The following is a 24,102-nucleotide window of genomic DNA, read 5'->3' on the forward strand; positions in this document are numbered from 1 at the left end:
AGAGTCTCGGGAGAGCGGGCAGCCGGCAGGGGGAGCGGCCGTGGGGCAGAGATTGTATTTTATTCCGGGAGGCAGGGAAGGCCTTGCTGATGGGGGCGAGCAGAGTGCTAGGGCAGGCGGAACAGCCCTGCACCGGCCCGGAGGGCACCGTGGCTTTGGGGGGCAGCAGGGAGGCCCCATGGGTGGCGGTGGAGGAGAAAGCGTGCGGCCAGCGGGCCCCACCTGCCCCGGGACCAGTGGTCTGTAGGCCTCTGCTTCTGCCCAGGGAGCAGGAGCCCCGGGACCCACTCCGTGTTAGCCTACCAGCCGGGGGTGGGGCGGGCCCCTCTCAGCCCGCGTGTCTCTCCACATGGCGAGAGGTGACGGGCAGCCACTGCGGGGGGCGTCGCGTGGCTCCATCGGCCTGGGTCCCCCCGTGTGCTTCGTGCACTGGGCCTGGACATTCACAGATGAACCTTTAAAAATACACAGTCATGTTTAGGACTAATTTCTATTCGTGGAAGGTGATGCTCGTTTGCCATTTATAGCAGCGGCATAAACGCTTCTAAATGTGTTTATTGAAGTACAAGAAAGCCTTAGCTGTAAGGAATAATCTAAGACAGAACCGGACGGAGGGCATGGTGTCTGTCTACGCTGTGGGGGTGACTCTGGCGAGGCTCGATGGCAGAGCCCTCACCACGACACCCCGACTGAGGCCACGACAGTCGGGCCCCGAGTCTGCCCTCAGGCCCCATCGGTGCCCCAGAGGGTCGGGGCCAGGGGTGCTGGGAAAACGGCAGCAGAGTCCTGTTCTCTCCTGCATTAGGTGCCCGGTCGTCCCACTGTGCTTCCCGTGATGATGTCCCTCACAAAAAGAAAGACAGTAACAGGTGGGGCAGTCAGACCCCCTTCTGTGGCAGAGGACAGAAACCAGCTCCAACCGGATCAAACAAAAAAGAGGGATAACTGGCTCATGTCATTGAACACAAAGGGCGCCTTCAGGCCTAGCTGGATCCGGGATGCTCTGGGCAGGACCCTCGCCGAGGGCACGTGGGGACCTGAGGTTTGGGTTCAGTTTGTTGGTCTACCCACCCTGGCACTGGTACTGTCCCCAGCCTGTCGCTGCCATGTCCCTGCTGAGGCAGCAGTGACCAGAGATGACCAGCCGCCTTTGATGGGCAAGAGGGAGGGGCACTTATTCCCTGCTGGGGTCCGGAGGCACAGCAGTCGCGAAGGAGGGACCCCTGCCCTGAGCGAGGTCCTGATGTCAAGGGCCTGATGGATGTCTGAGCATATGCACCTGTCCACACACGTGGAGGTGGATCCTGACCCTGCAACTGTCGGGGGAAGCGGGTTAAGGATGGTGCTGCCGTGCCCTCGGGTACCTTGTGTGCCACATTCAGAAAGAGGCCCGCTGGCATCTTGGCTGACGTCGCTGCCTTGGCAATACGGAGCCGTCTGCATTTTCCGTCACAGAGGCGCCAACCCGCATCAGGAATCCCAGTGGCCACTCCAGCAGCCTCTGGTTTGCTGTGTGCCACTGGGGACATCCTGAGACTCAGTGTCCCCACCTGTGAGATGGGGCAGGGCCACATCACCGAAGGAGTGAGCAGGAAGGGAAAGCACTTCCTAGCCTGGGACAGTCACCGTGCTTCTCCCCCTCACCTGCCCCAACACCACCCTGACCCTGGGGACCCACATCGTGCCTGTCCCCGCTTCCCTGTCTGGTGAGCCCCACACTCTGCTTTCAAGAACTGGCTCTGATGGCACCTCCAGGGGAAGCCTGTCCCCGCTCCCTGAGTTCATGTATCTCATGAACAGCTGAGAGGACCTCTCGCCACCTCACCAGGTGGTCGTGATCCCACCTAACAGAGGGAGGGAGGGGTCCCTGTAAATGAAGGATAGATGGATGGAGGATGGATGGATGAGTAGTCGGGTAGGTAGATGGAGGACGGAGAGAGGAAGCAGGGAAGGAGGCAAGACTTAATCTTTTGTGGGAGAACTTTCAAGGTGTGACGTAGCACCCAAGCAAGTGTAAGCTGTCTCTTTGATTTTTTCATGTCTCCTTGGGCGCAGGTTCTAACCACGTTCACAAAAAACATCATCAGCTGTTTAGACGTGTGCTCGGTTCATGTAACGAGCACGGACTGAGTGCGTTCTGTGTACCGGCTCCAGGCTGGGCTTCCAGGGGCCCAGCCTGAGTGTGAGGCCGACCTCGGGGTGCTCTCCATCTCCGAGGAGAGTCAGGCCCATGTTTGTTGAGTGACTGTCAGAGGGGTTGATCCCAAGGACTGTGGGGCTGTGAGGAGGGCAGGTCCATTCTGCGGTGGGGGAGGGGGTCCCCTGGAGGCGCCGTCACAGCCGGTTCTTGGCAGCGGGAACAGGAGCCCAGCACGAGGTGGGTCCCCAGGGTCTGGCCGGTGTCAGAGCAGGTGAGGGGGGAAGAGCAGTGACTGTCCCGGTCTTGGAACTGCTTTCCCGCTCGCTATCTCAGGCACGTGGCCCTGCCCCATCTCCCAGGTGGGGACCTGAGCCCAGCACGGCACTGGGGCCCCTCCCCTCTCGCCCCCTACCTAGGAGCCTGTTCAGAGGCCCCTATGTGCTCTCCTCACTCTCCTCCTCCAGATACTTCATCCCTTGAAGGGACGCCCCAGCTGTGTGCCAAGGAGCTGTTTCCTGCTCCTCTGAGAGGCTCACTCCTGGGGGAGGCCTCTTGGAATAAGAGCTGGGGCGGGGGGGAGGGGAGTTAGCACCGCCACCCCCCAGCTGCACGCCGGCCCTGGGCACGTGGACTGCGGCGCTGACAGAGGTGGAGGCCAGACATCCGTGTGGGTGGGAGACAGTGTGAGCCCCCCGGGCCACCTCCCAGCTCTGGTCCACACCCTCCACTCAGCCCTCACTCATCTTGTCACCTCTGGGCAGAACAGCCCACCACCTCCTGGAAGCCTCCCTGGTTTCCCCGGCCCTCATTCCCTGAGAAGTTTGTGGCATCACCATGAGGCCTGTCCGGGAGGTGCCTGGTCTGTGGTGCCTGATGTCAGAACCCAGGGCCACCAAACGTCTTGTATTTTTTATTGAAGTACGGTTGAGTTACAGCGTTGTGTTAGTTTGAGGTGTTCAGCAAGGCAATCCAGTTACACATGTATAAGCCGTATCTTCTTTCTCATATCCTTTCCCATTATGGTTTATTACAGGATATCGAATACAATTCCCCGTGCCGCACAGCGGGAACTTGTTATCTATTTCATATACAGTAGTGTGGATCTGTTAATCCCAAACTCCTGATTTATCCCTCCCCTCCCTTTCCCCTTTGGTAAGTTTGTTTTCTGTGTCTGTGAGTCTGTTTCTGTTCTGTAAACAAGTTCACTTGTACCTTTTTTTTTAAGATTCCACATAGTGAGATCATACGATACTTGTCTTTCTCTGACTGACTTCACTTAGCATGATCACCTCTAGGCCCGTCCGTGTTGCTGTAAATGGCATTATTTCGTTCTTTTTCATGGCTGAGTAGTATTCCATGTATATGTGCCACATCTTCTTTATCCGTTCATCTGTCCGTGGACATTTAAGTTGCTTCCATGTCCTGGCTGTTGTGTACAGCGCTGCTGTGAACACTGGGGCGCATGTATCTTTTGGGGTTATGGTTTTATCCGGGTATATGCCCAGGAGTGGGATTGCAGGATCATACAGTAACTCTATTTGTAGTTTTTTTAAGGAACCTCCGTACTGTTCTCCATTGGCTGTACCAATTTACATTCTCACCAGCAGTGCAGGAGGGTTCCCTTTTCTCCACACCCTCTCCAGCATTTATTGTTTGTAGACTTTTTGATGATGGCCATTCTGACTGCTGTGAGGTGGTATCTGTTTGTAATTTTGATTTGCATTTCTCTAATAATTAGCGATGTTGAGCATCTTTTCACATGCCTCTTGGCCATTTATATGTCTTCTTTGGAGAAATGTCTATTTAGGTCTTCTGTGCATTTTTTGACTGCGTTGTTTGGGTTTTTGTTATTGAGTTGTGAGCTGTTTGTGTATTTTGGAGATTAAGCCCTTGTCAGTCGGTCGCATCATTTGTAATTTTTTTTTGTTTGTTTTTTGTGGTACGCGGGCCTCTCACTGCCGCGGCCTCTCCCGCTGCGGAGCACGGGCTCCGGACGCGCAGGCTCAGCGGCCATGGCTCGCGGGCCCAGCCGCTCCACTGCATGTGGGATCTTCCCGGACCGGGGCACGAACCCGTGTCCCCTGCATCGGCAGGCGGACTCTCAACCACTGCGCCACCAGGGAAGCCCCCTTTGCAAATATTTGCTGGCAGTCTGTAGGTTGTCTATTCATTTTGTTTATCATTTCCTTTGCTGTGCAAAAGCTAACATTTATTTTTGCTTTTATTTCTATTACCTGGGGGGACTGACCTAAGAAAACATTGCTACGATTTATGTCAGAGAATGGTTTGCCTATGTTCTCTTCTAGGAGTTTTATGGTGTCATGTCTAAGTCTTCAAGCCATTTTGAGTTTATTTATGTGTATGGTGTGAGAGGGAGTGTTCTAATTTCATTGATTTACGTGCGGCTGTCCTGCTTTCCCCACATGGGCTGTGGGTCTGGGAAGGAGAGAGAGAAATGGAGGGACTCACGGATGGATGGAGGAGTGGATGGAGGGAGGCTGGGAGGGAGGGAAAGAGAGTGGCAGTCTGTGACCGTCTGCTGTTTATAATTCCTTCCAGAGCCCCCTAGGGATCCTGAGGACATTCCCCTGAATCGTGGGGCTGAGAGGTGGGCTCTTCCCTGAACCTCTTAGGGGAGCGGGACTTGGGATCGTTCATTCCTTGGAGGCATTTCAGAAGGTCCCTTTCTGCCCTGGACCCCAGAACCCTCCCTCCCTAACGGTGCCAGTGAGAGGTGGGCTGTGGTCCCAGCAGAGAGCTGCCCACCAGGCTCGTCCTCACCTGTCACGGTTGGAAACACCTGCGGCCTCTGCTCAGAACAGGGGTGTGGCAAGGCCCCCTCTGCTGACCTGGGGTTGCTGCACCAGTGGGTCCAGGTGGAGAAGGGCTGGGCGGCCCCTTCAGTGCCCAGTGAAATTCGCCGTCCCCATCAAGCATCATTGTGCCTTTCAAAGTTCACACCTGGATCTGGCGCTAACCACTCCTTCCAGACTGTTCAGACACAGAGTGCGCTGGCGTCTTTGTGCCTGCAGAGAGGGGAGGGCTTGACTCCCTTCTCCTGTTTGGATTTCTGGACTGAGGCTGAACTAGACACTGAGGATGCTAAAGAAATGAGGTCCCTACAGACACACGTCTGGGGGTCGCCCCTCTTTCCAAACCCCTGGTCTGGCAGACCCAGCACAGCGTGCTGTGTGCTCCGGGCCCCCTTTTCCTTATTTCTACCTCGATCTACACCCGTGGAAGCCAGGCACTGAGGTGAAGGCAGAGACCTCACCACCCACCGCAAGTGAGAACTTTCTTCTGCCAGGTCACCTGCCGAGCGCCCTGCGGCCAGCGCCCCCGGGCAGGACGGGGACCCAGCTTAGTCCGTCCGGGGAATGTATATCTTTAATGAAAGTATAAACAGCCTGTAAACTAAAACCCAAACTGATGCTGTCTTCCTCCCCCTCATGCCCTTCTAGAAAGTTCAGCAGTACACAGTCATTGTTCAAGCAACAGACATGGAAGGAAACCTGAACTATGGCCTGTCCAACACGGCCACAGCCATCATCACGGTGACAGACGTGAACGACAACCCGCCAGAGTTCACTGCCAGCACGGTGAGTGCACGTCCCCTCAGAGACAGTTCCCGGGCATTCGGGTTGCTCCTCTCTCTGCTGCCACCTGATGGAAGGAGCTTGACAGACGAATAGACAGACAGACAGGCTGTTAACAAAGGCCCCGAGCGGCGGGGGGCTGAGCGGGAGAGGAGCTCCGGGTGTCTGCAGGCCCCGCTACTGACCACTGGCTGACACCTGGAGAGGCTCCCAGGACAGAGTGAGTTGGACACTCCTCCCGAATCCGGAGGACTTGACCAGCGGCGTTTGGGCTCCAGGGTCAGCCAGTGTGGGGTGTGTGCATGGCTGCATGTGAGGCAGGACTGTCGGGGGGATGCCTGGGGGCAGGGCAGGTCCCTGCGGCGGGACCGTAGCTGGCCCTCCACGGCCCACCATCAGCAGGGGGGCAGCAGGGCGTGGGGGACACATTGTACGTTCTGCGGGCTGTGACCAGCGGGCTGTGACCAGGCCACGTGCCAGGCTGCCCAGAACCTAAATGACCACAGGAACGCCCTAGCGGCAGAGCCGAGGGATCACAGAGCCATGAGTCACGGCTCCCAGTTCCTCTGAATTCCAAAGGAGCTGCTGTCTTTGGGGCCACGCCCCCCGGAGTGGGGTTGCTGACAGAATGGGAACATATACCCACCCTGCAGGTGCCCGTCCAGAAATGCGGCAGATGCAGGGGGCCGGACGGGCAGAGGGGAGGGTCAGTGAGGACTCCCCGGGCAGTGCTGGGAGGTGGAGGCTGCCCCCTCCCCCCAGGGTGTCAGGGTTGCCTTCTCTAAGCCTCACTCCCGCGGCACCGAGTGGATGAGAGGGTAACAGCAATAACAGTAACAAAAGAACTGGAGTGCAAGCCAAGCTGTGGAGCACCCCTCACCCCCGCTCCACCAGGCAGCAGCCTGGGCTTCCTGGTCAACCTCTGGGCCCCAGCAGCCCCATGAGGCTCGGGACCCAGTTATGGAGGAGGATACTGAGGCTCAGAGAGGCTAAGTCACTTGTCCAGAGCCACTCAGCCCACTAGTGGGGCAGCTGGGGCTGAGCCCAGGAAGCTGTGCTCTCATGCCCCAGTGGAGGGGGTGGGGGGGACAGAGAGGAGACCCCTCATTCTCCCAGTGGGTAGGCCAGCGTCCCTGCGTGCCCTCATCCTGCTTCCCCATCCCCCCCCCCCCCCAGGCTCCAAATTCTGGAGTCCCCAAATCCCACATCCCTGCAGTAAGGCATCTCAGAGTCCTAGGCTCTGTGTCGTGGCTGGACCAAGCCAGAGGAGGGCAGCCTCAGCCATAAGGGCACAGCGCCATCTGGTGGGCAGATGGCAGATCGCCCCACAGAGGGAGCCGCTCAGGTCTCTGCCCCCTGGTTAGGGTGGGATGGCTTCCATTCTGTTTGCTCTCCACGGCCAGTGGGCAGTGGCAGGAAGGGCTCAGCAGCAGCGTCCCAGGGAGTCTGGACATGAGGAGAGCAGCTCATTGTTCGTTGCACTGAGGTCTGACGTGCCTACAGTATGAGGCACAAATCTTGAGTGAAACCTTCCCCCCCGCTGGCAGCAACCCAGGCCCATCGTCCAAGGTGAGCTTTACCTGTTCTAGGATGTCATGTAAACGGAGTCACACGGAACACACGATTCCCTGGAGCCTCCCACCTGGTGGCATAAGGCCTCTGGGGTCCTTCCTTGTTGCTGTATCAGTTCAGTCAGATAGGGCCCCGCCCATCTGGGTTTTTTCTGTTCTCAGCTTGGACCCTTTGGAACTAGGAACAAGTTTTCATTGCCTCACCCGGCTTCACTTAATCATTATCTATCTCTTTTTTAAAAATTAACTTGAGTATTTGGTTAGGTAATTCACACACACGGTACAGTACCTTAAAAGGTATAAAATGACTTACTTTGAGGAAGAGCCCCTTGTGTTTTCACTCTGACCCTTGCGTTGTTTTGGTTTTTCCGCTTATGATATGTCTTGAAGACCTTCCCATATCCACAGATTCCGAACGCCCTTGAAATTTTTTCAACATGTGTTTAGAAATAATTTCAGGCTCACAGAAAAGTTGCAAGAATAGAAACAGGGAAAAGAATAGCCTCACAGAGAGAAGACAAGATGGTGGAGTAGAAGGCCTTGCGCTCACCTAACACAAAAGCACCAAAATCACAACTAACTGCTGAACAGTCACTCATCAATGAAAAGGAAAGACTGGGGCTTCCCTGGTGGTGCAGTGGTTGAGGGTCTGCCTGCCGATGCAGGGGACACGGGTTCGAGCCCTGTGCCACGGAGTGTGCCACAACTACTGAGCCTGCGCGCCTAGACCCCGTGCTCTGCAACAAGAGAAGCCACCTCAATGAGAAGCCCGTGCACCACAACAAAGAGTAGCCCCCGCTCGCCACAACTAGAGAAAGCCCGCTCGCAGCAACGAAGACCCAACACGGCCAAAAATAAATAAATTTATTTTTAAAATCAAAAGATTATCAGCTGATTTTTTTCAGCAGAGACTATGCAGGCCAGAAGGGAGTGGCAGGATATATCTAAAGTGATGAAAGGAAAAGACATACAACCAAGAATACTCTACGTAGCAAGGCTCTCATTCAGATTTGATGGAGAAATCAAAAGCTTTATAGACAAGCAAAAGCTAAAAGAATTTAGCACCACCAAACCAGCTTTACAACAGACACTGAAGGAACTTCTCTAAGTGGAAAAGAAAAGGCCACAACTAGAAACAAGAAAATGATGAAATGGGAAAGCTCACCAGTAAAGGCAAACGTACAGTAAAGGTAGGAGATCATCCACACAAGCATGGTATCAACACCAGCAATCGTGAGAGGAGGAGAGCACAAGTGCAGGACACTGGAAGTGTGTTTGAAATTAAGAGATCACAATTTAAAACAATCATATATTTATATACACTGCTGTATCAGAACCTCATGGTAACCACAAACCAAAAATCTATAATAGACGTACACACAAAAAAGAAAAAGGAATCCAAACACAACACTAAAGATAGTCGTCAAATCATAAGAAGAGAGAAGAACAAAAGAGGAAAGGAAGAAAAAAGACCTACGAAAACGAACCCAAAACAATTAACAAAATGCCAGTAAGAACATACGTATCAATAATTACCTTAAATGGGGGCTTCCCTGGTGGTGCAGTGGTTGAGGGTCTGCCTGCCGATGCAGGGGACACAGGTTCGTGCCCCGGTCCAGGAGGATCCCACATGCCGCGGAGCGGCTGGGCCCGTGAGCCATGGCCACTGAGCCTGCGCGTCCAGAGCCTGTGCTCCGCGACGAGAGAGGCCCCAACAGTGAGAGGCCCGCGTACCATAAAAAATAATAATAATAGTTACCTTAAATGTAAACGGGTTAAATGCTCCAACCAAAAGACGTGGACTGGCTGAATGAATAAAAAAACAAGACCCATATATATGTTGTCTACAAGAGACCCACTTCAGACCTAGAGACACATACAGACTGAAAGGGGGTGGAAAAAGGTATTCCATGCAAATGGAAATCAAAAGAAAGCTGGAGTAGCAAAACTCATATCAGATAAAATAGACTTGAAAATAAAGACTACTACAAGAGACAAAGGAGGACACTACGTAATGATCAAGGGATCGATCCAAGAAGAAGATACAACAATTGTAAATATATATGCACCCAACACAGGAGCACCTCAATATATAAGGCAAATGTTAACAGATATAAAAGGAGAAATTGACAGTAAACAAATAATAGTGGGGGACTTCGGCGCCCCACTTACATCAATGGACAGACGATCCAGACAAAATCAGTGAGGAAACACAAGCCTTAAATGACACATTAGACCAGATGCACTTAACTGATATCTACAGAGCATTCTATCCAAAAGCAGCAGAATACACATTCTTTTCAAGTGCACACGGAACATTCTCCAGGATAGATCACCTGCTGGGCCACAAAGTGAGCCTCAGTAAATTTAGGAAAATTGAAATCATATCAAGCATCTTTTCCAACCACAACACTATAAGGTTAGAAATCAACTACAAGAAAAAAAACTGCAAAAAAACAAACACTAACACATGGAGGCTATGCAGTACGCCAGTGAACAACCAGTGGATCACTGAAGAAATCAAAGAGGAAATCAGAAAATACCTGGAGACAATGACAACGAAAGCACCGTGATCCAAAAGCTACGGAACGCAGCAAAAGCAGTGCTAAGAGGGAAGTTTATAGCGATACAAGCTTACCTCAGGAAAAAAAAAAACCTCAAACAACCTAACCTTACATTAAAGCAACTAAAAATGAACAAACAAAACCCAAAGTTAGTAGAAGGAAAGAAATCGTAAAGATCAGAGCAGAAATAAATGAAATAGAGACTAAGAAAACCATCAAAAAAGATCAATTAAAATAAAAGCTGAGGCCACAACAGTGAGAGGCCCGTGTACCGCAGAAAAAAAAAAAAAAAACAACTATTTAGGGCTTCCCTGGTGGCGCAGTGGTTGAGAGTCTGCCTGCCGATGCAGGGGACGCGGGTTCGTGCTCCGCTCCGGGAAGATCCCACATGCCGCCGAGCGGCTGGGCCCGTGAGCCATGGCTGCTGAGCCAGCGCGTCCGGAGCCTGTGCTCCGCAATGGGAGAGGCCACAACAGTGAGAGGCCCGCGTACCGCAACAAATAAATAAATAAATAAAAGCTGGTTCTTTGAAAAGATAAACAAAATTAATAAAACTTTAGCAAGACCCATCAAGAGAAAAAGGGAGAGGACTCAAATCAATGAAACTAGAAATGAACAAGGAGACATTACAACTGACACCACAGAAATACAAAGAACAAGAGACTACTACAGGCAGCTATATGGCAATAAATTGGACAACCTAGAAGAAATGGACAAATTCTTAGAAAGGTACAATCTCCCAAAACTGAACCAGGAAGAAACAGAAAATATGAAAAGACCATTTAATTACAAGTACTGAAATTGAATCTGTGATTTAAAAACTCCCAACAAACAAAAGTCCAGGACCAGATGGTTTTACAGGTGAATTCTATCAAACATTTAGAAAAGAGTTAACACCTATCCTTCTGAAACTATTCCAAAAATTGCAGAAGGAACATTTCCAAACTCATTCTATGAGGCTACCATCACTCTGATACCAAAACCAGACAAAAATACTTCAAAAAAAAAGAAAATTACAGGCCAATATCACTGATGAACACAGACGCAAATATCCTCAACAAAACACTAGCAAACCGAATCCAACAATACATTAAAAGGATCGTACACCACGATCAAGTGGGATCCATCCCAGGGATGCAAGGATTTTTCAATATCTGCAAATCAATCAGTGTGATACACCACATTACCAAATTGAAGAATAAAAACCATACGATCGTCTCAGTAGATGCAGAAAAAACTTCTGATAAAATTCAATACCCATTTATGACCAAACAAAAAAACTGTCCAGAAAGTAGGCATAGAGGGAACCTACCTCAACATAATAAAGACCATATATGACAAACCCACAGCCAACATCATACTCAATGGGGAAAAGCTGAAAGTGTTTCCTCTAAGATCAAGAACAAGACAAGGGGACTTCCCTGGTGGCGCAGTGGTTAAGAATCCACCAATGCGGGGGACACGGGTTCAAGCCCTGGTCTGGGAGGATCCCATATGCTGCGGAGCACCTAAGCCTGTGTGCCACAACTACTGAAGCCCATGCGCCTAGAGCCTGTGCTCTGCAGCAAGAGGAATCACCGCAACGAGAAGCCCGTGCACCACAGCAAGAGTAGCCCCTGCTCGCCTCAACTAGAGAAAGCCCACGCACAGCAACAAAGACCCAATGCAGCCAAAAATAGAATAAAAATAAATAAATTTTAAAAGAACAAGACAAGATTGTCCACTCTTGCCACTTTTATTCAGCATAGTTTTGGAAGTCCTAGCCACAGCAATTAGAAAAGAAAAAGAAATAAAAGGGATCCAAACTGGAAAAGAAGAAGCAAAACTGTCACCATTTTCAGATGACATTACACTGTACACTCATTGAGAATCCTAAAGATGCTACCAGAAAACTACTAGAGCTCATCAGTGAATCTGGTAAAGTTGCAGGATACAAAATTAATACACAGAAATCTGTTGTATTTCTATACACTAACAACAGAAGATCAGAAAGGGAAATTAAGGAAACAATCCCATTTACCATGGCATCAAAAAGAATAAAATACCCAGGAATGACCCTATCTAAGGAGAAAAAAAGAAAAACCTGTACTCCAAAAACTGTAAGATGCTGATGAAAGAAACTGAAGATGACATAAACAGATGGAAGCATATACCAAGTTCTTGGACTGGGAGAATCAATATTGTCAAAATGACTATACTACCCAAGGTAATCTACAGACTCAGTGAAATCCCTATCAAATTACCTACGGTATTTTTCACAGAACTAGAACAAAAAGTTTTAAAATTTGTATGAAAACACAGAAGACCCCAAATAGCCAAAGCAATCTTGAGAAAGAAAGACAGAGCTGGAGGAATCAGGCTCCCTGACTTCACACTATACTACAAAGCTACAGTAATCAAAACAGCATGGTACTTGCACAAAAACAGAAATGTAGATCAATGGAACAGGATAGAAAGCCCACAGATAAACCCACACACCTATGGTCAATTAATCTACGACAAAGGAGGCAAGAATATACAATGGAGAAAAGACAGTCTCTTCAATAAGTAGTGCTGGGGAAGCTGTACAGCTACATGTAAAAGAATGAAATTAGAACATTCTCTAACACGATACAAAAAATAAATTCAAAATGGATTAAAGACTTCAACATAAGACTGGATACTATAAAACTCCTAGAGGAAAACATAGGGAGGACACCCTTTGACATATCACAGCAATACATCTTTGGATCCATCTTCCAGAGTAATGAAAACAAAAACAAAAATAAACACATGGGACCTAATTAAACTTAAGAGCTTTTGCATAGCAAGGGAAACCATAAAGAAAACGAAAAGACAACCTATGGAATGGGAGAAAATATTTTCAAATGAAGCGACTGACAAGGGATTCATCTCCAAAATATACAAACAGCCCATGCAGCTCAATATCAAGAAAACCCAGTCAAAAAATGGGCAGAAGACCTAAGTAGAAATTTCTCCAAAGGAGACCTACAGATGGCAAAAAGGCACGTGAAAAGATGTTCAACATCACTAATTAGAGAAATGCAAATCAAAACTGCAATGAAGTATCACCTCACACCAGTTAGAATGGAAATCACCAGAAAATCTACAAACAACAAATGCTGGAGAGGGTGTGGAGAAAAGGGAACCCTCTTGCACTGTTGGTGGGAAGGTAAACTGGTGCAGCCACGATGGAGAACAGTATGGCGCTTCCTTAAAAAACTGAATATAGAACTACCATATGACCCAGCAGTCCCATTCCTGGGCATTTATCTGGAGAAAGCCATAATTTGAAAAGATACATGCACCCTAGTGTTCACTGCAGCACCACTTACAATAGCCAAGACATGGAAGCAACCTAAATGTCCATCAACAGATGAGTAGATAAAGAAGATGGGGTAGATATATACAATGGAATATTACTCAGCTATAAAAAAGAATGAAATAATGCCACTTGCAGCAACATGGATGGACCTGGAGATGATCATGCTAGGTGAAGTCAGACAGAGAAAGGCAAATACCATCATCTATCACTTACACGTGGAAACTAAAAGAATGATACAGATGAACTTATTTACAAAACAGAAACAGACTCGTAGACATAGAAAACAAACTTATGGTTACCAAGGGGCCGGGGGATAATTTAGGAGGTTGGGATTAACATATACACACGACTGTATATAAAATAGAGAACAAGCACCTACTGTGTAACACAGGGAGCTCTGCTCAGTACTTCCTAATAACCTGTATGGGGAAAGACCCCGAGAAAGAATATACATATATATGTGTATAACTGAGTCACTTTGCTCTACACCTGAAACTAACACATTGTACATCAGCTGTGCTCCAGTTAAAGCAAACAAAAGGGAGAGCCGCGCACACCGACCCTGTCGGCGCCATGCCACGTGTGCCCGCTTCTCCCTGTAGGTGCGCCCACACAATTCTTTCTGAGCTGCTTGGGAATCAGTAGTATGCGTGATGCCCTCACATCTAAAGGCTTCTGAGTGTATTTCCTCAGAAGAGGGTTTTCTCCGTCAGGAAAACAGCTGCTATCCCTTTTTCCACCAGAGACACCTGAGGCCCGGAGGGGTAATTCGGGCTACCCGAGGTCACACAGTGAGACAGAGTCCAACCCACATCTCCTGCTTCCGCGGGCCCACCTTCGCACCACACCTCTGTCCTTCGAGACCCCAAGTGTGTCTCCCGTCCCCTTCTGAGATGGAGCAGCGCTGCCTTCCCGGGTTTCCGCAGCTCCAGAGAGGGGCCCCGAGGCTGCCCTCACACCCGAGCTCCCGCAGGGCACGTCCGCGGGGGAACACTTCCGCGCACTGTTCCGAGCCCTGATCTGGCTTTGACGAGCCCTGGTCAGCCCTGACCTGAGCCCTGTGTGGCTCCTCTGCTTCTAGCCTGAACCTCGTCTGTGCTTCTGCACGCCAGCCGCCCTGCAAACGCCCGCTGATCCCCTAGAAAGGCCGGGTCCTAGATGGCCTGTGAGGAAGCGATGGGGCGGAGCACCTTCCTGACCTGTTTGCGCTGGGGTGTCCACACGAGGGGAGGGGAGATGATCAACAAGATACCCCCGGATCCGCACACATGCCTGAAAAGGGGGCAGCCCGGGAGTTACACGGAGACCCAGGAGGGAGTTTGCATGTGACCCAAGGAGGTGCCTTGGGGCACCTCCCCGGGGAAAGTTCCTGCCTGCACGCCTGGATGAAGGAAAGGTGGGCACAGCCTGGCTCCCGGGACTCTTCCTCAGGACGATGCTCCTCCGGGCTTTCGGAACGGCTGCCTCTTCCCAGAGCCGCCCCCGCCCCTCCTCCACCCCAGTCGGCCTCAGCCAGGCCCGGGCCCTGGAGGCCAGGAGAGCACATAGAGGCCCAGCCTGCTTACTGTCGGGGCTGTGGGCCGGCGGCGTGGATGTGTGTGGATTGGCTAATGTCCCGGGGTCACACGTTATGACACGGCCCCTCGGGACGGGTGGAAGGCAGGGCCCCAGGACACCGTCTGCTGGGCTCAGTGGGGGCAGGCGGGCGAAGGCCCGGGGCTGGCTGCACCCCCTGCACAGCCAGGCTAATTTTATCGAGCTTAATCAAGAGCCATCAGCAGAAGCTGAAGAGGTGGGGGTGGGGATTTGCATGATCCAGTTCCTGTTCTGAAATGTGAATTAGACGTCGTTTTCCCTTCGCCTGCTCCGAGCCTGCGCTCTGCTTGCTGCCACTGCGAGGCTGTCCCTCAGCACCCCTGCAAGGTGAGGCGGGTCCCCTGGGGTAGGGCCGAGGCCCCCAGGACACAGCCGCAGACCCGACCCAAGGGCCTCCCTCTGCCTCATCCTCAGGTCCTGGAGCAAAGCCCTGAGACCCAGCCACACACAGGCCCACGGGAGGGTCTCCTGGAGTCGGGAAGCCCCCTTCTGCCCCCCCCCCGAACCCCCGGGTCCCTCCTAGCTTTGTGCCCTTAGGCTGATAGTCGCACCTCTCTGAGCGTCAGAACGTTTTCCCCTCTTGACGCGTAAGTGTTACATGGCTCAAGGTGAAGCTGGGAGCATCCGCTCATCTACAGGGAAGTTTGTTCTCTGCCCTAAAAACGCCGCGGGTGGTACCTGACCCCCATCACAGGGGCACCGACTGGGCGGCGGAGCAGACAGGGTCCCGGCTCTGCCTTCAGCGGGTGAGGGGTTCACGGTGGAGGCACCAAAACATTCATTCCAAGTCGTTTCCTCATCTGTTAAGAAAGGGAGGATGGGAGTCCTTAAGGTACATCGCGCTACAGTTCAAGACTGTACGTGATAGGACGTATTTGTCTTTACTGTATATTTGATTGGATGACCTAGTCCCCATTCCAAGGCAAGCATGAATAAAATTAAGCTAAATGTTAAAAAAAAAAATAAAGGGGGCGTGAGATCATGGTGGGTCCCCTCCCAGGGTCCTCTGAAGACAGGAGAGGGCGACAAGCACCCAGTAGCCCTTCTTTCTGGAAAGGGGGTGACCAAGCCCGTCTGTGAACCAAAAAGCCGGGGAGGTGCTTCAGGGTCCTCTCACTGAGCTGGCGTCCCAAGGGCCACGTCCCGGGCGTCACTCACCTGTTCTCACAGCAGCACCGCAAGGAGGGGACAAGGCTCCAGAGTCACCACCCGGGCCCCGGGCCCCGGGCCCCAGGCTTCTCCCTGTGGGTGGAGGAGGATGGATGTCAGCCACCAGGTCCCCCGTTACGAGCCACTGGTCCCACCCGTCAGATTCTGATTCCAAACTCAGAAGCCGACAGAAATCGTCACCGTTTTACTGGAGAGGAAACTAAATTTCAAAAGTTAAAATTGCCGGAACGTTGTACCACTACCACCTCCGGCTCCCCTGCACCAGTGCCGCGGCGCACGTCCCTGGGCCGGAGCCCCCGGGGCCAGGCGCTGCAGAAAGATGAAAAGAAGAGAGCAGGAGCTCGGAAGTGCTGTGGGCTGTGAGGGAGAGAAGGAGGGGAGGCTTGGAAATTCTCACTGCAAATGATAAAGAAACTAAAAAGAAAACAAAACAAAAAGTAAAACCATAGGAATGTCAGAGGAGAATGCACGTTTTCCAACAGAAGCCAACGCAGCCCCGGGGCTTCCAGGGCGATCCCTGAGTTCCTGGCTCAGGAGAGGACTGGGTGGGGGACACCCCCCTCGCATAACACCCTCGGTCATACCAGGGTCCAGGGCCCAGAGAGAAGGCAGCTGGGGGAGGGTCAGGTCCTCAGGCCTGAGCCGCGCTAGGACCAGCGATGGTTCGAATACTGGGGCCAGAAACAAAAGCGTCATCTCAGGGAGTCTGGCATCCCCAGTGGAGCAGGTGCCCTGGTGGTCCCCGGGTCTGTGGGGACAGGCTCTGCCATCCTCCATCCTCTCGGCCTGGCTGAGGGGTCTTCCCTAAATCCTGGCTGGGCTTCACTGTTCCCACCCAAATCCTCCACTCTGCTAATGTGACCCTCCCCTGGGAGCCCCACAGATTTGTGCAGAGGAGCTGGGGTTGTGCTGGAAGGCCCAGGCACGAATAGGAAATCCACCCTGCGTCTCGAGATGGGGGTGCATGTGAATTCTGGGTTACAGCTATGCAAGAAATTCCGACACTCTTCAAATTCTTCCTTTCCCAAGTATCCGCCTTTACATCCCACGGGGCATGGGAGAGGCTTTCCCTGTGTCTGAAAACCCAAAAAATTAAATTTAAAACTCATCATGGCTAGGGGAAGGTTCATAAGAAAATGCTAAGCCACACTTCCCAGCTTAAGGCACTTCTTTGTGAACCTTTATTAAACTTGCATGAATTAAAATAGACCTTTCAAATAAACTTCACCCGGAAGTCTGGAAGGAACTGGTCTCCGGGACACGCAGCTCTCCCCATGCCGTGAAACCACAGGCCCGTATTCTCGGGGGACCAGAGCAGAGTGGGTGGAGGCGCCCAACAGGGCCCCCATGGGGTGCACTGAAACTGGGCTGTGGCGGGGGGGGGTGGGCTGTCAGGTGACGGCACCAGAACCCACCCTGATTAAGACAGTAGCTGCCAAAGCACATGAGTGGCCACAAACTCCGAGAGCCGGGTGCATCCGGTTGGGGGGCTCCGCCGGGGGTACCCCCACCTTCCACTGCCACGGGGCGCAGAGGCCTCAGCTCCCATCTCCGTCGCTGGACACGGTGGCGCCACCCACCTTCTGCCACTGCAGGCGCCAAAGCACAAGGTCTCTCTGCCTCTCTTCTGAATCAAACTCATGAAGGTGTGTCCCACTGGCAGGTTCTAGATCACCTGACCAGGTCCTGGCAGTAGAGGAGGGCGAGAAAGCCCGGTTCTGGAAAATAAAGAGGGGAATTCAGAAGGTGCTGGAGAGCCAAACAGCCTACTGATGTCCACTACACTGACCCTGGCAACTGAAACAAGAAGAGAATCTCCTCATCTCGCAGAAGCCGCATTGTCTCCAGCATGGCTGGGTCCAGGCTCCCGCAGTCAGTCGGCGGTCTCCCTGAGCGGTGCTTTCTCTGGGCTGTGCCAAGGTCTCTCAACCTCTCTTGCTTCTGCTTCTTCATCTGCAAAATGGGGATAAGAATGGGGTTCTCCTGAGGAACCAGCAGAATAACGCAAGGGCGGTACCTGGCACAGAGTGCGCACTCGGTAACCATCGTTAGGGCTGCGCTGCTGTGAACACGACAGGAAATCCCCAGATATTTGTGCAAACTTTGTCTCCAGGTTTTGTGGCTCAAAAGCACACTGCACTGTGACAGAACGGCCACACGATTTGCGTGGCCCAGCGCCAAATAAGAACGCAGGGCCCTCATTCACAAAGTATGAAGAATTTCAAGACTGTGACCACACAGCGGTAAACCGAGCTCGGGGCTCTTCTGAGCTGGGCCACAGCTGCACGGCACTGACTCGCCAGCTGAGAGGTGCTCAGATTTCCATCACCACCTCGACACCAGCACCGACACGCCCCGCCACGCACACCGTCTCTGCCTGCCCGTAACGACTGCGGCCACGTGAACCCCACTCACCGATGGGCGTGGTTTGCAGCCCTCACTGCTGCGGCAGGAAAGAAAGGGTTGAGGCTCTGTGTTTGGTCATCTGCAGCTGCTGACCCCAGGCCCCAAGCCCGTGTCGGGGACCACCGGGACGGCAGGAGCCCAGAGATGGTTCAGCTCGGGAAGCCGTCTGCAGCTGCGTCCCCACTCCTGTTCGTTTCCCATTTTGTAAGCACGTTGTTATAGTCTCTTGCAAGCCGCAGGTATTTGCATTGGTCCCCTGCTGCCTATGGGAAGGGCTTGAAGGGGATTTAGGAGGAGCCTGGCGTGCGTGCGTGCGTGCGTGCGTGCGCAGGCAGGGATTAGTTTGGAGGTGGGTACGTGCAGATGAGCCTCGGGCTTTGCTGGGCCTCAGCTGGAGGAAGCAGAGCCCTCTCTAGACGCCACCTCGTCGGCACGGACATGGGATGGGCCAACCTGTGGGAGTCACCGTGTCTGGGAGCAGCTGGAAGCAGAGGCCCCCCAGGGTCAGCAGAGAACCTCTCCAGCCTCTCCAGGCTTCCACACGGGTTCGTAACGTTGTCTTTTCTTACACTTCGCAGTACGCAGGGGAAGTCCCCGAAAACCGGGTGGAGATGGTGGTCGCAAACCTCACTGTGATGGACCGAGATCAGCCCCACTCCCCGAACTGGAACGCTGTCTACCGCATCATCAGCGGGGACCCCTCGGGCCACTTCAGCGTCCGCACGGACCCCGTCACCAACGAGGGCATGGTCACCGTGGTGAAGGTGGGTGCTCACCTCGCCTCCTGCTGGGCTCCCCGAGCTCCGCCCCCGCCACGTGTCCTGAGGCAGACGTAACAAGAGTGATATTCGGGTTCAGTGCGTGCCACCCCAGTGTCCAAGGGCAAAGGACTGCGCCCGACCTGCCAGGGGCAGAGGCAGCCTCAGCAGGACCGATCACGTGACCCCCAGGGACTCTGCAGGCCTGACCTGCCACCCACCCCCCAAAAGATAACTCTCCCATCTCCTCCCTCGCACCTGGCCCTCAGCTTCTGAAGCTCAGAGGCCAAGAATCAGCCTCTTCTGCTTCCCGGCCGGGCGGCGACAAGGCTTTGCCCGAGGCAGTGAGTGAGCGGTGCCCCAGGTGCCCGGAGGAGGGCCAGGGTGGCAGGAACAGCGGGAGCAGGCCAGTTCGAGGGTCGCGGTAGCCTCTGCAGCTCCCAGCAAGGCTCAGCGAAAACACTTCACCCCAAGCCTCCCCCACGTGCACTGGTGCGCCCCCGGCCCTGCCCCACGAGCCTGCACCCCACGCTGGGCTGCTCCCCTCAGGGTGCAGACCCGGCTCCTGGGCTTTGAGCGAAGGGTCGTGGCCATACGTGGGGGAGGCAGCTGAGCGGAGGCCCAGTGAGGCTGTCTGGCCTCTGAAACTGTTGGAGCAAATTACTCACTGATTTCTCTGTTACCAATATGTCTTGTTTTGCCCTCCGACAGACTTCCGTTGGCCATAATCTTCCTGGAAGGTGTCCTCACTCAGACTGGCGACACAATTTTTAATGCATGACACGTAGCATTATTCCCTGTCCTCCAGGGACACGAATGGATAAATATGGGAGAAGGACCACTTCCTTTAGTGACTTCTTCAGAGGCACAACCACTGTGATTTTATGAAGCAGTATATTTAAGTGGAGTCGCCCCCATCCCCCGCCAACACTCGGGAGCCCTGGGGGAGGGGCTGGAGGCCTGGCAACTGCTTAGTTCTTGGCGGCGGGGTGGGCGGGGGGGACCTCAACCATGAAGAGGCAAGCACCAGGGAGGGCCGTGGCTTCTCACCTGGGGCTCCAGGGGCTCTGCAGGTAACACCCATTCCTTCAGCAGATGAGGAGACCACGGCTGCAGAGGACGGGGGCTCCCGCAAGGTGAGCCGGGGGGACAGTGGGGAGGACGACGCAAGTGTCGGCCCGGAACCCCGATCTCTGCTGCCACCTCCAGGCCTTCCCATCGGGCAGGCACTGCACCTTCGGGAGCCTCGTCTCCGTCCCCTTTCCACGCCCACTCAGCACTGTTACTTACTTTATGGTAAACTCTTCTCGTGCTCAATACCTTACTTAGTAGCAGGAGCTGAGAAGGCATGGGTTTGATGCACCAGGTGTATGACGGTAAGTATTCACAAAAATCAAGGCTGAGCTGCAGTGGGAGCCCAGCGATGGGGCAGGGCTGGGCCAGAGGAGCAGAGGCGCCTCCCGGCCAGGCGAGCAGCAGGCAGGGCAGCACGGCCCCATCACCAGCACCCCCAGGGCTCGCAGGACAACTGGTCCCACGAGGCGATCAGTTCCCCTCTGAGCAGAAATGTCACACCACTTATCACAAACGTTTCCAAGCACACCTAGAAGCAAGAGAGACGGGTGTGCCCTCACCTGCCACTTCAGGTTCAGTTACTAGCGTGCTGCCAAGTCGCTCCGTCCATGTTTTGCTGCAGTGTGCTTCTAACTCCAGGACCTCTGCTCACATAGCTACAACTGTCGCAGCACCTGAGACAGACAGCCACGCCTCCGTGATCTCCAATACGAGTCTACTTTTTTTTTTTTTTTTGCGGTACGCGGGCCTCTCACTGTTGTGGCCTCTCCCGTTGCGGAGCACAGGCTCCGGACGTGCAGGCTTAGCGGCCATGGCTCACGGGCCCAGCCGCTCCGCGGCATGTGGGATCTTCCCGGACCGGGGCACGAACCCACGTGCCCCGCAACAGCAGGCGGACTCTCAACCACTGCGCCACCAGGGAAGCCCTGAGTCTGCATTTAATTGCCCTTAATTTTCCAAGTGTCTCTTTATGGTATGGTTTTTCAAATCTGGATCCAACCAGGGTCCCCACGTTGCATTCGGTTGTGCCATCTCTTGAATCTCTCATAATCTAGAATATTCCCCCACCTCTGACCTGTCACAAACGCAGGGTCCGCGGTGCTGAATCTGTCCTATCGCTTCCTCTCGGTGTATCTGGTCTCTCGCTCTCTGCTCTTCCTGTAACCAGGGCTGCAGACCTGAAGGGCCTTCCGCGGTGAGAAGTCTGGTTGTCCCGTGCACAGCCATCTGAGCCTGACCAGTGGGCTCCGGTGCTGACAGGCCGCTCCCATCACCGTGGAGTTGGCTCCTCCCCGTTACGACCGGCAAGCAGTCTGCAAAAACACGGCTCTCCACCAGCCCCCATCTGTTGGTTTCATCATGTCGATGGTCATTGCCAAGTTCATTTCTTCATTAGGCAGTATAAAATGGTGCTTTACAATCCTATCATTCCTTGTACAGTCCTCGGCTAGAACGCTTCTATATAAAAGAGCCCTGTGACGATGCTGAAATGCAGGCCTGCAGCTGTCAGAACAACGCCCACGCAAAGATGCCCACCCAGGTCCCAGTCTCCCAGATGTGTGCATATGTGGCAAAGGGCACTTTGCAGATGTGAAGAAGTTAAGGATCTTGAGATGGGAGGTTGCCCTGGATAGTCCTGGGGGCCCCCAAGTAATCGCGGGCCCTTAGAAGAGTGACGCAAGAGGACCAGAGTCAGAGGAGACCTGAGGATGCAGCAGAGGTCTGAGAGAGACAGACCGGAAGGTGCCGCGTTGCCGCTCTGAAGACGGAGGGAGGGGCCAAGAGCACAGGCGCCTCTCGGACGGAGCCAGAAAAGGCATCCAGGAGCCTTCAGAAGCAGCCAGCCCTGCCCACACCCCGACCTTAGCCCGGCAGCACAGACTTTTGGCTTCTGGCCCCCAGAACTATAAGATAACAAATCTGTGTTGTTTTAAGCCACTAAATAGGAACATGAAATTAATGCAGCTCGGCAGAAAAGGCGAGAACGTGGCTTCATTCTCCACCTATACTTCCGATTCTCAGAGCAGAACTGGTGAGCCAGCAACAGGCAGTGTCACCACCTGCATCCAGGTGTTACGGCTGCCGTAACAACTGTGTAACACGACACGCGTTTACCCTCGCACTTTTCTGGAGGTCAGGAGCCTGGAACGACCCTGTGACGGCACGTAGGGCCCACCTGGGTTATCCAGGACCACCTCCCAGGTCAAGACCCTTACCTTCATCGTGCCTGCAAAGTCCCCTTTTGCCAGGGAGGGTGACTATCCACAGATTCCAGAGATGAGGACCTGGGTAAAAATCCAAAAGCAGTCAGTGAACTTGCATTTTTCACTTTCTCGTCACGGCTGAGGCTGTGCGGGTTTTTACACACTCGGTGTGTTGTGCTCAGCCGCAGCTAGTACGGGGCTTGACCTCTGGCTAGGGGGCTCCTCCGGCAGCTGGTTCTGGGTGCTTCTGCTACATCCTTGTGTTGGGACCTGAGTGCACAGCCCAGGTTCGTCTTGCTGATTTCTTGCCTCACATCTGGACGGGCCATTCCTCTAGCGAGGAGTGGTACTTAGAAACCAACGTCCAGATGCGAGAGGTGCTCACCACGGCTGCTGCCGTCGCGACTGGATGTTGTCAGGGCAGCGCGAAGAAGTGACACTTCAGTGCGTGTGCTTCCTGACCACCTCAAAGTTACTTCACCAAGTCACATGATCATTTCATCCAAATTGAACACTGGAGGGTTTTACTTACCCTTGTCGATTTTATACTTGATCTTGTTTCTCTTACACTGAAAATCTTGGTTCCTAACAACAGTAAGATAATTGCTGATTTACTTTAACCTACAATATACAATCACCCCTCGGTATCCATGGGGGATTGGTTCCGGGACACACACCCCCACAGGTAGGTACCAAAATCCACAGATGCTCAAGTCCCTTATACAAAATGGCATAGTATCAGGTTGGCCAAAAAAGTTCGTTCGGGTTTTTCCATGAGAACTTTTTGGCCAACTGAATATTTGCATATAACCTACACACACTCTCCCATGTAATTTATACCTAATACCATGTCAGTGCTGTGTAAATTGTTGCCTGTGTGAGGCAAATTCAGGTTTTAAATTTCTGGAATTTTTTTCAAATGTATTCAATCTGTGGTTGGTTAAATCCACGGACGTGGAACCCATGGATATAGAGAGCCAATTATACATAAAAAGCTTAAAAAATAACAAATCCAAAATCCCTGCCAACAGCAAGCAGACCAAATGAATTTAAGATTTCTTTGCAATAACTCTTGTCCTTAGAATAAATCCCATGAAGGACTTACCGTCTAAATGCTGTCCCAGTCACGAGAAATCATTATTTTCTTGGGAGTTATATTACCATCGATATATAGTTAGTTTAATTTAACTCAGTTTGTTTCTAATTTTCAGAGATTGCTTTATATATACAAGTTTACTTGTAATACCTAAAATGTGAGATTGTAAGATTTTACATGGCTCTAAAATCAAAGCTACGTGGCAAAACATACACAGCAAACTCACACCTCCAGACGTTCCCTCCACCCTTATTCCTTCCCTCTGCTCACGGGTGACTGTTTTATGAGTTTTGGGTTTATCCTTGCAGCATTTCTTTTTGCAAATTTGAGCAGATACATACGCAAATTCGTGTTCCTCTCCCCCTTTCACACAAGAGGCAGCCTGCAAAGGATGTTGCCTTTTGTGCTCACCAGTCGATCCCGGAGATCTCTCCGTTCCCACGTGTATCTTCCCGGTTCTTTGTTACAGCTGCAAATGTCCCCACTGTGTGGACGCAGCCCATCCACGCAGCCAGTGCTCTGGGCGCCTGAGTTGACAGCAGTGTATCTCCTCTATGAATGACACAGGTGATGCTTCAGTGAATATTCTTGGGCACGTGATC

General features: G+C 52.6%; 1 protein-coding gene across 2 annotated transcripts in view; it reads left to right on the forward strand.

Annotated features, from left to right (window-relative positions):
* The window catches only part of CDH4 (cadherin 4), a 555,299-nt gene that overhangs the window by 522,173 nt on the left and 9,024 nt on the right, over positions 1-24,102 (forward strand). For both annotated transcript variants that reach the window (XM_065893694.1, XM_065893693.1), the window contains 2 exons: positions 5,602-5,739; positions 18,947-19,132. In XM_065893694.1, the coding sequence (XP_065749766.1) occupies positions 5,602-5,739; positions 18,947-19,132 (324 nt within the window). The remainder of the gene's footprint in view (positions 1-5,601; positions 5,740-18,946; positions 19,133-24,102) is intronic.

This window comes from Phocoena phocoena, chromosome 15 (assembly GCF_963924675.1).
Source record: "Phocoena phocoena chromosome 15, mPhoPho1.1, whole genome shotgun sequence".
NCBI classification, from domain to species: Eukaryota; Metazoa; Chordata; class Mammalia; order Artiodactyla; family Phocoenidae; genus Phocoena; species Phocoena phocoena.